Consider the following 17,863-nt stretch of genomic DNA (forward strand, 5'->3'; position numbering starts at 1 on the left):
TTTAATGGAACTGAACAACCAGTCTCAATTTAGCTTTTGAGCTTCCTAGAAAACTTAAAAATAAGCGTATTTTGTAAAAAATTTCTTTCCTGGAAGTAGTTCCAAAATTGCTGACATTTCAGTGCAAGAAACAGAAGCACTGGAAGAGTGCTTAACTTGCACATTTAACAGGGTGCAAGCATTTCCTAAACCTGGTTACAGAGATAGCACATGTGAGTCAGCCACCACAGAGGTTTTGGAAAGAAAGCAGATGGGTTATTTATTGCTTTCATATTGAAGAAGAAATACTACCATTGCCCTATAAAAATAAAGAACATAATTTACAGGAAGACTCTAAAAAAACCCACAAATCACCTACACTACAGAACGTGGGAACATTTTGGCATAACTTGCAGTATCACCACAGGATACCCAATTGGGAAAGAATGTCTTTATGGAAACTTGTGTTGGTGCTGTCACTGTGGTCAGCAGTCAGTCTGACACTGACAGGCAATCACACTTTTCCAAGAGAAAAAAAAAAGAAAAATGGAAAGAATGAGTAACATAAAGGGCTCACTTATGTGTATTTTGCCATCCAGGGTTTCTTCTATTCTGTATCATACAGTTGCAGTAATCATTTCAAATACAGTATCTGTGAACTGTAGATTACTTGCTTTCTTGCAAACTGCTAACATTTATTGATAAACTGCAAAATTTAAAATCATTCTGATACTTTCTCCTTTTCCTCTTTGTAATCAAAAAGCTTACTTCAGTAAATGAGCTCACAACTGTCAGATTTGCTCCTCCTTTCCACACTGGAAGGTACACATTAATTTTAAAAAAATTAACATGTTCCAGCTGTTTAACCTTTACTTCGACTGTTCAACAAGATTTGCAGCAATTACCCATCTCAGCAACCATGTTCCCTACCATACAGTTTACTGGGCTCATTTATGCCCAAAGGCTCATGCCTTTGACTGACATAAATATTTCATGAAGCTAAAAAGACTACAACCTGTTTTTCTTAACAGCAGAAAATAAGAAGGGGGGAAAAAAAACCCCAAACCCTGAGCAGCTGAAAGATCTTCCAAATAAGGCAACCATCTAATTAGTTTCTCTGGAACATAGCTAGAGGGGAAGTTTCTACCCGAGAAAACACAGGTGTAGTGATGCTGGCTACACTGCAGAGTTGCAAGAGCAAAACCCGCCAGCCAAGAGGTAAGTCTCTCACAGTGCAGTTTTATGATCCAAGTGAGCTGATACAAGCACATGCTACTGCCAAAGCTGGGCTCCTACTCTTCTCCATCCTAGCCAAGTGCTCCAGCTGCTTCCCTCATACCAGCACAGACCCGCACTTCATAGGGATAGTTCATTCCCCTCCCCAGCACCCGGCTCAGACCCCTAAATGCAGCTCACCATGCAATTAGTGGAGAACAGTAGAAAGGAAAGGAATTTCCATCATTATAGAAGTTAGAAAGCTTTGGAGGACTGGGGAGAAAAAGAAACAGCAAGTGCTCTATCCTTGCAGCCAGTGCTTAGGAAGGCTTCTTTAACTCTTCTCCCCGTCAGGTGCTGCTTAGGAAGGAATAAATTCACTGTGACAAATGATAATGTTTAAACTTCTAGACTAAATGAAACATTATCATTTCCCTCCAGTATGTGTCCCCAGCCAGCACCAGTGGGTTTCGCATCTGTTTCAATCGTAAATTATGGAAACCAACATATTTGCCATACAAGAGACCATTTGTCAGAACTTAACTGTGATCTAAAACCTGCAAGTGACCTCAGCGGCTGTAGCCACTTGTACTTACCCTTGGGACAACAGCTTAAGAAAAGCTATTATAGTATAATAAATACATGGCCTAAATGGGTTTCCATTTCAGAAAGCAGAAACATCTTAAAAGGGTTTTTCTAAATGATCCCAGAACCTCAGACCCATACCACAGACCTGATTCACCTATTCCAGCCTGGGTGTTCATTCAGGAAATGAGGGTTGGATGTGTAGGAAGCAAGTGTTTCAACAGCTTTAGCTTTTTTTTAAACCATTACAGCAGCTGGCCATATTTTTAAAAAACCTGCATTTTGTGACAAAAGCTAGTAATAAAAACACCAAATGTCTTCAAATGTCTTGCTGCACTATTAAAAGCAGGCAGTTGATTTGCTGCTGCTGCACGTCCCACATTTGAGACATGCTCTCCTGTGCTTGGTGACAGATGGGAGTTTATATAAGACACTTGTCAGCACAGTGTCAAAGACTTGCTTCCACAAAATGCTCTCTAAAACGCAACGTTTTAATGAAGACAGTATTCTCAGGAATCCAGATCTGGACTTTGCCTTTCACCAATTGCAGAACACAGTCTACTGCAGTTCCCAGTTTATATTCTTAATTAGGAATCATTTGTTCACTGATGTAAGTAATTCCTATGCTGCTATCTGCAAAACTAATAAAATATTCTTGCATCTCTAGGCTCAATTTAAAAATAGATAACCCGCACATAGGGGAAAAACTGCTTTTATATATTCAGCTATCTAACTTGGGTTCAAATTCCAAAGGCTCGGCCAGCAGCATTACTCTAGTTCTCTGAAAAGACCCAAATCCCATTTAATTCAAACAGGGGAATAGGATCAGTTAAATCAGTCCCTGAAAACCTCTTGAGTGGATATCAGACAAAGTTCTTCATATATAGTGGTATGGGCTGACGCACTTTGCTCAGCTCTGGAAAGGGCAATAGTCACCATGCTGCTCAACATATCCGTTTAAGAAGAGGCAAAAAACCCCCAAACCAAGTGCATGTAACACTTACTGAGTGACAGTGCCTGCATCACTTCAGAAAAAACAAAAGCCCCCACAAAAACACCCCAACAGCCTTTTCCCTTATTTATTAAAGTCCTAAATTGAGGGATCGAACAGATCAAGATGGGGCTGCAAGCCTGACGACAACACCACAGTTGCAAAAGTGGAGCCACTGGAAGCCTGGAAGTGTAGGCACGAGTGAAGTTATAAGCAGAAAGTTTGTGAATCAATTTCTTTCTCCAGCTGTGCTTTCTGAAAATCCAAGCAGCAGGGTATTTAACAGCTTTTACAGTCACAAGACTATTAAGAGCAACTTGGCTAATGACCGTATTTCCAAACTAAGTTAGCCATTAACATTGTTTAGGTACGTATTAACTACCTCTATTATCATATTTTGTACAAATAATACACCAGTATAGCCATGTTAAATGGAAAGTAACACTTGACTTTTTTAATTAACTGCTTTCCAATTGAGTCTTTGCATGGCATGAAACTAGGAAAAAAAGAAAGGTACAATTTCATTTCTACTCATGTACTTAATTAGAATGTGTATGTTTATGTTTTCATACAGATCAGATTGAAACAGATCCAGGCAGAATTATGAAAGGATTATGGTTTTACATCAGGAAGGACAGAAATGAAAGGTGACATGATTTAAAAGAACAGTACGAAGATGATAAATTGGGAGCTTTATCTGTATTCTACCAAAAACTTAATTACAAGGCATACTGTGGATAATGAAGTTATGGATGAGTTTTTGATGAACATGGACTTTCTCTGCAATCGAAGATGTAGGCAATTATAAAAATACACAGTCTTAATTAGTTTGGAAGGAATATTAATCTTGATGCTTTAGGGTGTACATCAATCTCTAAAAATTTTTGAGATATGAGTCAAACCTACTGTGGCAGATTAAGACACATCTGCCCACTGGACACATGTTGTATTTTATGCTGGCCAGCATCACGTGGTGTCTTTTAGCACCAGCTGTGCCATTTGTGGACTTGATCACCCACAGCCCACTCATGAATGCTTAGCTCTGCTACAGGCTGGCATCACCATTTACTGGCACCACTCACAGACTCACAGAGTGGTTGAGGTTGGAAGGCACCTCTGGAGGTGAGCTGGTCCAGCCTCCCTGCTCCGGCAGGACCATCCAGAGCCGACTGCCCAGGATTGTGTCCAGACGGTTTTTGAATATCTCCAAGGATGGAGACTCCACAGCCTCCCTGGGCAACCTGTGCCAGGCCTTGGTCACCTTCACAGGGAAAAAAGCATTTTCTGATGTTCGGAGGGAACCTACTGTGTTTCAGCGTGCGCCCATTGCCTCTGGTCCTGTCACTGGGCACCACTGGGAAGATTCTGGCTTCGTTTGCTTTGCATCCTCCCTTCAGCTATTTATATGCATTGATGAGATCCCCCTGAGCCTCCTCTTCTCCAGGCTGAACAATCCCAGATCTCTCCCCCTTTCCTTATAGGAGAGATGCTCCAGTCCCTTCATCATCTTTGTGGCCATTCCTAGACTCACTCCAGTATGTCCACGTCTCTCTCATAATGGGGAGCCCAGAACTCTACCCAGCACTCCAGCTGTGGCCTCACCAGAGGGGAAGGATCACCTCCTTCAAGCTGCTGGCAACACTACTGCCAGTGCAGCCCAGGACACCGTAAGGCTTCTTTGCTGCAAGGGCACATTGCTGGCTCACTCAGCCATTAAGCACACGTGGAGCATTAACTCCAGTAATAGGCAAGACTAGGCAGTAACAGGGAGCTGAAGGAGAACTGGGGCAGACATCCCCTCAATAAAGCAGGTTCACAATGTGGATAGCAGACCAGGTGGATCCCCAGTCTGATCCAGAGCAGCACTTTCTCCATTCCTATGCTCGTATAGTCTCTCCCTGTCTCTCTCAGTCACACTTGGTGCCATTTCTGAGCAACGTGCATGAACTTTTCAGATACTCCACAGCAGGAACATTTGCTTTATCTCATGGACATCACTTACTTGTGCCTACAGTTCTGTCTAGGTGCCAGCAAAGGTGATCTCAATGACTTTTGGATAAACCTGAAAAAGATGAATCTTTTCTTTCACATGAGGTCCATTTTTAGCAGATATTCAATCTATCTTTCCCCTCACCACAGACGCATGTGTTTCCTCCATCTTGTTGACCTTTTTTCCACATACACAATCAAAAACAAAGGGAGAGATCCCCTTTTTGTGGAATTTTCCTACTGCAATTTTAAAAGCTCACTGCTTGAGATGAGAAACAAGCTGTACTCCATTTTTGACATCAGCTATAAATGCTTAAACAGCAGGACACAGCTAGGTCTTTGCCCAACAGCAGGACACAGTTAGGTCTTTGCCCATCAAAAGACCACTTCTGAATGACAGCAGATGGTACCCAGACTGGATCTGCAGCAAGGGCACCTTCCACAGAGCCCGAGCAGCATACAGATGCTGCCAGCAAGCTGAAAAACCACCCCAGTAAACTTGCTAAAAAAACTTCACCTTGCAAAAAAGATGCAAAATTAGTTCAGATCAGTTAACTGAATTTCAACCTTACCTTTGGAGTTGCTGCTGCTACTCCACAGAAATACATATTTTTACTACTATTACTCTATTTTTTTTAATTATTTTTTTTTACTATTGCAATAGTAGTATCACACCTTTCTCAACGCGGGTTTGAGTCCTGTCCTGTGCATCCACTACATTAAACATTTCATTGTCTTTAAGAATGGAAGTACCATCTTCATGTCTGCAAGTCAGCTTTACTGCTGACCTTTCATACACAGGGAATCAGACTGGAAATAAAAACCACACAGCATAAAGTATGTGACAAAGTGCCTAAAACATTTTACTTGACATTCATTGAGATGACCCGAACAACTCACTCATTGCTTCATCATTTCTGATTAATGCACTTACCCAAACACAGGCCTGTAAAACCCTTTCTGAAACTACGCTCCATTTGTTATATGACAGTGATGTTCACATGACTGGAGAGCATGTGACTACTCAGTGTATGTATATGAGTAACAAAACATATTACAACCCTATAGGCCTATCCCTCCTGATCTATCCCTCATGAAATCCTTTAACTTTCAAAATCCTGACAAGTTTTTACAGTGCCAAATTGAAAACAGCATCACAGCAATATTTTTTCTGCCTCTCTCTCAGTTTATTTCCCTTCTAAACCTGTCCTGGGCTGTAGCATAAGATAGGTCAGATTTGGTCTATTCCTAGCAAGTGAGTTTCTGCAGATAAAAACTCTCCCTCTTCCACTACAGTGAAGTTGGCTATTTAACAGCCTACTGAGCAAAAACTATGAACTTCATATACCTGGGAAACAGATACCCAGATACCATCCAGTGGCCCCAGAAGGAATCCAAGGAATTTCAAAGTAATTTTTATTCATAGTAAAGTTATTTTAAGTAGTTTTAGAGGATTCTTCCCCCTTTCTAGTGTTTTTAACTTCATTTTGATCTCACATCCACAACTGTGTCTAAGTCTGAGGGATTCTAAAGGAAGATCTCCGAATAAAGCTGTCAGTTTTTTAAATAAATTAACAGTTTAAAATTCCTGGCATCTTTAGTGTCACAAACACAATATTACACAGTGTAAGTTTTTTTTAATTGGAGCTGATATATGTAACTTGGGGTTTTTTCCCCCAGTTATCTGCCAATGCAATCACCACAAATTCATGAAAACAAAATGTCCTTACTGAAGTATTAAGTGTTTCTCTTCTTTATACCCAGTACTTATATGACATTAACAAAAGGAAAAGAAAAAAAAATTATTGACTTGAATAGTATTTAAATGTATTCCTCATGAATTAAGATTCTTCTATGTATTTGCAAGAGAGAAGAGCATATAAACAATACCACAGCTTTTACTGGTACAAACCTATCGCGATCATGAGATTCCTGCTTGCCTCAAGTATAAACTACAGAGGTCATTTTAAAATGGTTTAACAAAATTTACAGCATTCCACCTCATATTTTCTTCACACCTGTTTTTTTCTTTGTATGTTACTTTATTTTGAAAATTAAATACATTCCAAAGCTATAAGCAAGGATCAAGCACATCATAAACCCAAAGTACTAGATTCCTGAAGTTGCTTGTAAGATAATTTTCTTGGTCACTTCTCATATGCCTACTGGGGAACTGATCCAGAGTAAAATGAAATTAAATGATCAAAATTCTGGCCTTGGTTAGGTGCGGCAATAAAAGTCTTACTGATTTTAGTAGGGCCAAAATTCCATCTACAAGGATTACTTCCTTTGACCTAAATGTGCTTTGAATCAATCCCTAATAGCCTTTGAGAGGCAAATGGTTTCTTTCATTTGGGATTAACTCATAGTATGCTCTATGGTGTGATCAGATGTTGTTGGGTTTTTACGTCCAATTACAAGGTGATTAAATAATTTGCAAATTCAAAACACCCCTCTATTTTTTTAATAAAAAAAAATTATTGTTAAGATCTGATTTTAAATGGCTATAAACCACAGTATTTTACTTTTACATTGACAACAGACATGCCTTATTACTGCTTACTGTGGCCAAAATATTCAAGAACTACCGCAAACATAATTCCTCTCCGAGCAGCAAAAACTCCAAAGGGTCTTATCTTTGAGCCTCAACACGGACTTTGCAATAGCTGTTAGTTGAGGTATTTCTAGCACAGGTTCCTCAATTAGTATATCCGGTGGTCAGAACACTAAGGAGCAGTCAAAAGGCAAGATGGGAAATTAAAGACATCAAGGTTCAGGAGACAGATTTAGCACAGAGATACTGTACCCTGTCTGCTCTCTGTATCAGGGGCACTGGATGCAGATGAACCATAAACACAGGCAATACAGAAAAGAAGTGGCTCTTTAGCCATGCTGACACTGTCAAAATTACCCTTGTATGATACTGCTTCAGTTTAAAAATTGCTTTGGGTTTGAGTAGGACTGGAGGAAAAGTGGAGGCGAAACTTGACCACAGGCAACAGAAAAACATCTCTGAAATGTTCTCCCCCTTGGACGGATGCATCTCAGCCAGGAAGGAAAGACAGCACCAGTCCTTTACGCCTCTGACTGGTTTGCATCTTCCACCACCAGCACGAGGAAAAAAGCTCTCTTGTGCTGCTCTGAGACTCATCTGACCCTTTAATGCGCTGATTCAGCACATTAACCTGACAAGGAATGACTCCTCTTTTTTTTGTTGTTTGGTATTTGCTGTGTTTGTTTCCCAGAACCAGAGGAAGGAGAACAGTGGGAGCATGTGTGCGTGGGTGGAACAACTCTGCTTCTTTCAGCAGCAAAACTTTCAGATCAGCCTGTAAAATCTTATCCTGCTTTTCAAAGGTACTGTAGACCTTGACTTACAAAAGAAAAGAAAATCCTTCAGTGACTGATTAAAAAGAAAAATTATGAAAGCATTGTTACTTGACAAGTTGGCTTCGGTGAAGAAATCAGCTTTAAGAAGCATGTTTCCCCTCCTGCCTTTCCCTTCTCCCACCAGTTTTCCCATGTAACCAATACCCACACTGTGTTAATACCATTGTTATGGAGCTATTCTGCAGGCCAGATCACTGAAACTATCTTAATTAAAAATCATCTGCCCACCCTCGAAGTTATTCTTCAGCCAGACCATTTAATTGCAGTGGTTCATAGGATGGCCTTTCAGTCAACACTAACAGCCAAGCAGGCAGTGAACGTAAGCATCATGACCCACAGGCAGAATTTTTTTTTCAAGTTGGCTCTGCTGTGAAGCCTATGTGACAGACAAACAAGCCAATCATACATCAAAGGTAAGGGAAGCTGCTGACTGGGGACAAAATATGACCAAGAAGAATCTCAGATAATTCTCAGCCAAAGACGAGGCATGAGAAGGAGCTGAGGAACAACAGACAAAGCTCTGACACCTCACAACATCCCTGAAACACCAGAGAAGTTTTTAGACTCAAATACATTGCATACATGCCTGCAGGAATGGATGCATATATACAATGTGTAACCCTCCAGGAAAAACTTCTGTTTTACTCCCAAATAGACTAGTTGCAATTAATAACAACCTCTACGAGGCATCTGTAAATGGTTATAGGCCAAAAGAAAAAACCCCTCAGCTGTAGAACTGCTTTCCCTGAACACTACAGATAATTTCCTCAAGCATCTGACATTCACTACTGGCTGGGCACAGAATTGATTCTTGTAAGCCTAATTCACACAGTAATGAGCTCAAAAGCAGAAAACCTTCTCAGACTGCTTACCTCTTTTGCACTTTTAATTTTGGCCAAGAAAGTGTACAGTTCCATTGTTTCAGCAAACAGAGCCCGACATACCGCTTGATAGTGGTTCGGTGCCTCTGATCGGGTTGGCAGGTGGGCAGCACACAGCTAAAGAGAAAAATAAATAGCAATATGAAAACAATGGCCCATTTCGTTAATATTACAGAGCATGAGATAACATGAAAGTGAATGCAATGGAATATTTAGGGCACAAAAATCCACGAGACATTTAAGTTTAGGCAGAAATTGGGGTGTATTTTCTAAATATTCTGCTACAGTTTATTTTATGAGAAGAGTTCTATAATGATAAGGGGACTGTTTGACCATGTCCTGGAAAACTCTGAAAAGCAAGACATTGCCTTTTCATTAAAGAAAAAAACTAAAAATACAGACAACATAATGGTGAATGGGAAAAATCCAATCTTGCAGTATCAAATTTTGGGAAAACATACTTAATTCAAACCAGCTTTAACAGTAGGTGTTGTTTAGCTTCCTATGAATGTGGAAGAGAACTGTATCCCTACCAATTTATGAAAGGATGGAAAATGAAGCAAGGAAAAAAGTGTAATAGTCAAGCTGGAACTCTGATTTAATTTATTTCAAGCAGTACAAAGATTTAAAAAATCAGCAAGAGCCATGGAAGCGCAGGCTTATTGCTTCACCTCACACTCATGAGCAATTTCCAGACACAGGCACAGCTGATGTAAAGAAACACTGATAGATGTTTTCATATACGCTAGACCTGCAAAACTCTGAAAGCCTACTCAAATTACTAATAATCATTCACAATTACTGTTAAGCAGTCAGTCCAGCATTGCTTTTAGAGTGAAACATGCAGCTCCCATTTCTGACAAGAGAAGTTTAACTGAAACCAGCGTTTGTATTTCAGAGAACCTGGTATGAGCAACATCCAGATTCATGAACGTGAACATCCAGCTTCTACTATTGTAGAAGGGCTCAGCACTGACACTAATAGTCGTAATATCTTTTTCCACTAAGTTAAATCCATCACCTGAAAGTATTTGTCATGGAAATCTTGGCTAGAAATGGCCAGAACAAAATAACGTTTATAATTTGTTCCCTAAACAGTTTTAAATCACAAAAAAACCTGAAAGCCAAAACTAGAGCACCCATATCATGTATCATACCATTGTAGAAATGAAAATAAAACAAAATCTTAACCAAGGCTTTAAAATTTGTCTTGTTACTGTGGTTTTATAGTAGCTATTTATTATATAGATATAGCTGTATTTATAGCTGTAGAGCTAAAACTAAGAACAAGCCAAAACCTGAGGGAGTAGGTGGCTACATTCAGACCTCCAGAACTAAAGCTTGAGACAAAAGCCTCTTTAGCAGAAAAGCCCTTAATTAGCCTAGTGGCATATTTGTCTAAATCTCTCCTCTTATTACAGTGAACACTGTGGTTTCAGCGGCCACAACGTGTGTAAAGCTCGGGCTGCTTTTTCATACTGCTTTCAATTTGATTTAAATCCGCACTGCCACTAAAAGGTGTGGTCCTGTGGCCTCCAGCTGTACGCGTCCACTGATGCTCTTATGCTGGCACCAGAGTTCGTGCCCTAACTCAGAGAGGATTACTCACCCGGACAAAAATTAACAACGTGAAGGAAGTGGAACAGGAGACAATTACTCTTCACAGCGTGGACACACACATAGTAGCACAGGCAAAAAGGAGCAAGGGCAACGTGCTGCCGGAGTTGGGAAAGAGAGGAAAGGCTGAACAATTGCTTTTGCTTATAGTCGGATTTAGATTGGCCCCATCTCACTGACAAGTTGCTTTCTACGGCCATAGGTACCTTGTTTTCTATTATTTCTTCCCATTAGTATAACAATACAGAGTTCAGTGGTCAGATTTGGTCAACTTTGATAAATTTTTACAAGCACAATTTGAACTCATGCAATGTCCTATTCTGATTATTGTACCTATAGATATATCTCCTTTTAGTTGTAAAAAAGAATATATATAAGGAAAGTTTATGTGAGTGTGTGTGTGCATTTTCCTTCCTTGCTACATAGTTTCCTTATATATAGGGAACACAAGGCAGACATGTTCAGAAAACTGCCCTGGATTCCTCACTTTCAAATGTTATACTGCTTTATGATGATGGCCAAAATTTTCTTATACTCACAAGGACATAGTTGACAGACACCCCCCTCCCTTCTTTTTTCTTCCTTTTTCTCTCTCCTCCTCCCCCCCCTTTTTCTTTTTCTTTCTTTTTTTTTTTTTTCCTTTTTAACAAATCGTATCATCTCCTTTGCAGGTAAAGGGAGGAAACCCGACAGATACAGTGACAACGCATACCACAAAGATAGAAGCTATTAAATATTTCCCTTGACTTAATGAAAAAGTCAGAACATTTAAAAGACCAAATTCTGAGTATGGTTAATTTGTGGTCCTTTCTCTCAATAACTAATCATGTCCTCACATGCCTTACTATGTTTTCAGTAAGCTACTTCTGGTTATTAATTATAGTACAGATAAAAAGGGTTTCATTCTAAAATACACCACTTATAGGAATAACAGTAAGAATAATAACAGAGCAGTTTCAAAAAGGTCATAAAATGGTACAAGTCTTCACAGCTGAGAACAAAATTTTATTTTTATACAGACTGCACACAGGTTTTTAAGAATGCTTTTTTCTTTATTAGGAGCACGTTAATTAGAAACAATTTGCATCAAATAGAAAGTTAATGAAATGCAGCAGTGGCAAGTTCAAGCAAGGGATGGATATAATCTTGATTCTATTATGGAACAAGAAGTAAAGCAAAAAAAAATTAAATGCCTGCTGCTGAACTTAGTTGCAAAAGCAAACACATAAAAAGTTAACCATTTGGTTTATAAACATTAGGCTGTAGATATTAAAAGAGGGCCAGCAGCTTCTACTAACTTTCATGTTCTGAAAAATCGGTCTGTGAGTGGTCTTATATTACGTGAAGATGCATTACATACAAAAACGCCTTGTGGTAACAAAGTCAAGTGACTTAGCATAAATTTTTGGATTGGGGAAGGTAAGCCTGAAGAAAAAGGAAAATGCACATAGGACAGACTGACTTTTTTTTCCGATTCGTTGTAATATACTGTACTTGCATGTTGTTCAGAGCGCCTGACAAGCTATAACTTTGACATGAAAAAATACTGCAAAATCTAGGCAGGCAAGGCAAATCAAGTATGAAATGTCACTTCTAGCCTGAGTTCAGGATATTTATCTACTTAAAAAAAAATTAAAAATCACGGCTTTAATTTTGTGATAGCAGTGTCTGAAAAGCTATGTTACTGTAACACACCACAAAAATCACAGTCAGAATGTTTTAATAATTGAGATATGAAAGGACAGCCACCTAATGAATTCCTCCTCCTCTTACCATGTCATAGCTCTTGTGGTGCAAGAAGGATTAAAATCAGGTCTGCAGTCTTTTCCAGCCATTCAGAATTCATCGAGGAAAGGAAGCCTCTGATTACTGCTTAGTCTGACACTTGCCTTTTCATCCCTCATGAGACAACTTAGAACTATCCTAAGGGGAATGAACGCGAACAGTGCCCAGAGCTTAATACAAGGGCTGTTTGTTCTGTTTCCAAGAAGTCTCAAAAAGTATGGCTGAGAACAAATTATGTGGTCTTTGCAAACTGGTGAAGTATCAAAAATATTATCAACTACTGAAACATTAACTAGCTTGGTCTGTAAGTATTTCCATTTGCAATCACTGTGAAGAGCTGGGATTTTTTTTAATTTTTTTTTTTCCTAACTGAGCCTATCCAAAACCCAGCTTGACCCAAAGCATTCAATCTTTGTTTAGATCACTAAGAAGATTAGAGACTGTTTCCATCCACATTCAGGGTTCACAGAAAAAAAGGCATTATGTAAATACCATAGCCTTGCCAGCTCCTCTGTCCAAATTCATCCTCAATTGACTAGGAAACAGAGTGCACCAAGCCAAAGCAGTGTTAACAGAAATCACAATTTAACCATCTGATCAAACAGCATTTCTTGCATCTGTTTGAATATAGTCCATCAAGGGCTCCATAAAATTACAAAAAATACAACTGACTCCTACAAAAATTCAGGCAGGTTTTGCAAAACCTTTTTGGCTAGATGCATACTGGAAGCTTCATCAAAACACCTGGCCTGCTGGAATTAAGATTTCAAAACACAAAAAGTGTTTCCACTTGCAATCATTGTGGGCAAAGAAATGTACCACAAAGAAGAAAAGGATTTCTTTTTCCCATGGGCCACAAAGACAAGCTATTGATATTATGCAAAACATACTACCAGCCTGCAAATGCCAGGCTTGTTAAGTGTTTTGAAAGCCTTGGAGTATTAACATAGACTTAAAAGATGTACTTTTTCTTAAGCAACAAGAAGAAATTACTTTAACTAACAGATCACTGAACATGCAACTGTACTAGGTATCTGCCTCATCCTTTGCAGTACGGTACTGCAACAGGTTCAAAAATAAAACTCAGCTTGAGGTGCCTTCCCAAGTCAAGGTTATTTTCTGAAAGATTTTATCTCCATGCAGGTAAACGAGACTTTTTTTTATAAAAAAAAAATATATATCCTTTCACCCCTGTGAATATGAACTTCAAGGAGCCATCTGCCTTACCGGAAAAATCTTATCAATACAATACCCATGTATTTGCAAAACTCAACCGAGTACTTTGCTTTGCTTTATTATCCAGACTAAGGTTAAGGGATGGACTGTTCAGAGGAAGAAGTGTTTTGACATGAGCTTATAAGATGTTTCTGCCTGCTAGGACCACCCCTGTGCATAGTACCTGGGACTTAGGCACAGTGCAAGTTTTGAGGTGGCTTTCACAACACCTAGAGCTAGCTCACCTGCTCCCCATCAGTTCACAGCTGCTCTCTCAAACTTTCCAGGCAGAGATTTCCCCCTGGTTCTGCCACGTGTTACTGCAGTGGGCAAAGGACTAGCTGATCTCTCTGATAAAGGGCTTTAGGGGAATACTAGCCAAGTGAGACTGTGATAAGACAAAAGGGATGGGAGCAGAGTTAGCTATTAATCCACAAAATAAATTCACAGAAAGTACAGAAAGTATTCCCAGAAAGTTACTCTTCCTGGAGAGCTACCTGAAGAAGCTTTGTAACTTTTTAAATTGGTATTTTAAATGATCATTTGCAAATGCCATGGAATGTCCCATTGCTTGACATGTGAGCTCCTAATTAATTTTAAACACCTCAAGGAAAAGGTAGGTTTTCTGGTAACTGAGGCAAATCGCTAGTTTGCTGGTGTCAAGCATATCTACCTCATTATTTCAGTGTTCTCCAGCAACTCAGTAAGGTTTTCCCCTTGTGCTGGTATTTGTTGTTTTGATCATGTTTTTCATCGCTTTAAGGTGGACAAGAGGAGAACTACATAGTTCTCTAATTACACAAGTTCAAAATTTAATGGTTTAAGTGATCCTCCCCACAAAATGGCTTAACAAATACATTCTTTCTTTACTGATTTTCCTTTCTAATATGAAAACCCAAATGCAGCAGCAAAGCTATTGCATTTAGCAATAACAGGTACAATTTGATGAAATAATGTCCTTGGTTGGTTCCCTCTTTCAGGACTGTAAAAAGAAGAAAAAAATGTAGCTGCTGAAATTAAAGCCAAAACTGCACATGGGAATTAGATGATGCAAGGACTGAAAACAGTGCTTTGCATAAGATCTTGATCCTTAGAGAAGTGTCCAGTTGCCTGTATCATACAATCTTCATCATCATTAACTACCCCCTGTTTTGCAAACTCTGACGATTAAAGGCCTTGAGCAAATTATTTATATATATGCTTAAATGCCAACCAGGAACAGACTAACAAATGTTTGCAAATGCTCTCCTGAGTCAGAACTTCAGTCAGCATGGAAGTAAAGTTGAAAGACCCAGGTGGGTAGACTGTGTTTGGGAAATGCTGCAGTGCCATTTCATATGTTGTAGTTGTTTTTAGAAATACAAAGCAGAACTTGAGCAATTCAGCAATGCTCAGGATGAAACTGGTGCACAGTAAAGTACTCTCCTCCACTATTTCGTTCTAAACAAAATACGTGTCCTGACACTGTTTCCTCCAGGTACTGATTGCCTTGAGGTGCTGAGCACTGTGATTCATTTTCTTTCTTAAAATCTTACACTTCACAGCTACTTGAAGAGTCTTAACTACTTTTTCTACACTATTAGACTGAATTTAAGCAGTGATGAGAATCTTGATAAAATTTCAACAGACAGCAACTGCAAGACTAACACCTCACTGAACTGTCTCATAAACTTGAACCTTTTCCAATGACAGAAACAATTAAAGGTGAAGACAATTTGTATTGTTACATTTATATGATACTATCTTTAGGGAAACAAGTCTTACAAATATTTAACACAACTACGAACACTTCTGAAAGCATTTAAAACTTACTTGGGTGTCAAGAAATGAAAAGCAAACTACAGTATACGTTACTGACTTCATTTCAATTTTTAAGCCCCATCCTGTATTTTCCATGCTCAGTGAACCCTATTCTTACTCTTTATTAGTTTTCTAAGTATGGAATGCAGACCTTGACTATCAAAATAGACTTCAAATGAAGGTGAACCTATGTTTCTGTGAGACAGTATTTCTACTGGACATTTTGACATTAATTTTTCAACGACTGACTAATTTTATGTGCTAGTGCAGACTTCTTGGCAAAGCTGCGTTCGTGTAAATTCTCATTTCTGCTTGAAAGCTGTTAAGCTATTTTTACAACTCAAACACCCCCTTGCTCCCCCCCCATACAGCTGTTTCTGGAATATGTGTTAGGTGTATTGTTACACTGTCTTTACACAGTGGACTAACAACATCCTGCTTCTCAAAGAGGCTTGTTTCAAAAGAGCCAATTAAGTGAAAACCAATTCTGCATTCTCTCTTAGTTTCAGAGAAACTGTGCTCTGTTGTTCCTCAGCAGAATAATGGAGGAATTAATAATATAAATATGCAGTAATCTGAATTTGCTAGCTCTCGTTCTTTTGACTATTCAGTGGAACATCAATGGGATTATTCATGAGCAAGGGTGAAATCCTACAATTTATATTTTTCCCATTCTTTTTACATGAAACGTCAACCCCTGCAACATTTAGCAAAACCACTAGTTAGCCTGTCAGCAGCAACCGTTTTCTAAAGCTCTCTGCTTCACAACATGGCAACAGCTCTGTGTACATTCGGCAGCTCTCATCTGTACCACTCACATATCTGCATTTCATGCAGGAGCAGCAGCGTGAAGGACAGGATGGAGGCATCTGGGTAAGAAAACTAGCTTCAGAAACGGAGCAGAGGCATAGATAGGGAAACATGATAAAATTGGATAATTAAAGGAGGAGGGGAGTGGCTGTACATATTCAGAGGGCTCCCCGTAGTTGTTTAGTAACAGCCCATTAAGCTGTGGAACCACCCTTTACATCATTAAATAACTTAGACCTGAACAACTGATAGCAAAGAGTTGCACCCCTAATGTCATTTTGTATGGTTGTCTGCCATGCTTCTCAGGCCCTCCTTAGGGCTGGAAGGTACCTTCTTAATGGAACTAGTACTTCTGTTCAGCAGAAAAGAGAGGAGAGTTGGTTTTCTACCAGGATGCTTGGCATATGCAGCAAAGAATGAGAGCAGGATAGATGCCCTTCTTTCTTCCCCTCTCCCCAAGCCTCCATACAAGCATATAAAGCAGCCATTACACTCAGGGTACTGCTTGGAAAAAACCCAAGCATCTCTGGAAAAATAGTAGAAAATAGTGAAATTTTCAAATGGAATAAAAGAGATAACAATTTTATCAAAAGACAACAGAAAATGGTGGGGGATGACTCTCAAATCAGAAACCAAATCTCACTGACACACCTAGAAAAGGAAGGGGAGAATAATGCAGAAGAGAGGTTGTTTCTCTATCAATTTTTCAATAATGCCCATCAATCTCACTACAAAACAGTTCAGATGTTTGCACACTTACTAGATGAGAGACAATATATTAATGCAAGGCAGTTTTATTCATGAGCCACTTAAAATCCAATTAAAATATATCAACTAAAATAAAAACATGCTCTTTCCTTGGCAGCAGTTTACAGTTCATGTATAGAGCTTTAAAATGTGTGTGTGTGGGAAGCTTGTTTGTTTTTATGTAAAGCACTGAAACTTCTCTCGGTAGGCATAATAATAATTTGCTTTCATGTTTTGTCCTGAAGCATGACTTTTTATTCCTATCCAAAAAAACAGATTTCCAGCTGCATAACCAAACAAACTGCATGCATTACTAAACATAACAAGCTTTTAAACTTCATTCCCAATGAATAAATCCAGCAACTTCTAACCAGTCTCATTTTGCTTTCATTAGATCTCAGTGTATGGAAACCTATTCTATTCCTTCATGTATGCTGTGCTCCTTATTTGTAGTACCTTTGTCAGGGAAATCAGGTCTTGAAACTCTGATTGCATGAAAAAGGCCTACAGAAAAATTCTTCCTCTTCTTCTTCTAGGCAAGCATGCTTAAAAATTTGTTGTTAGCATTTATAGCCATTGAATCTACATTGCAATTGTCTTATCAAGCATATCAGTTACATAAATGTTAATACTTAAAACATATGCAACTCTAAGGTATGAACAAAATTATTTAACCCACAATTTATTGATTAAATGAATTGATTAAAAATAAAATACTGTAATTTTGATTCAAATATATATCTTTGCTCATTCAAGCAGAACAGATATCCAATAAATCGGAACTTAAAAAGTGTTATATTCTCCCCAATTCCTTCTATTTCTAGGGGTGGTGCTTTTTTTTGTCCCTTTCCTCCACGCA

General features: G+C 38.9%; 1 protein-coding gene across 4 annotated transcripts in view; it reads right to left on the minus strand.

The window, feature by feature from the left end:
- SPIRE1 (spire type actin nucleation factor 1) overlaps nt 1-17,863 on the minus strand; it is a 133,628-nt gene that overhangs the window by 42,805 nt on the left and 72,960 nt on the right. For all 4 annotated transcript variants that reach the window (XM_049830326.1, XM_049830324.1, XM_049830325.1 and 1 more), the window contains exon 4: nt 9,022-9,147. In XM_049830326.1, the coding sequence (XP_049686283.1) occupies nt 9,022-9,147 (126 nt within the window). The remainder of the gene's footprint in view (nt 1-9,021; nt 9,148-17,863) is intronic.

The sequence above is a fragment of the Accipiter gentilis genome, chromosome 27, assembly GCF_929443795.1.
Source record: "Accipiter gentilis chromosome 27, bAccGen1.1, whole genome shotgun sequence".
Lineage (NCBI taxonomy): Eukaryota > Metazoa > Chordata > Aves > Accipitriformes > Accipitridae > Astur > Astur gentilis.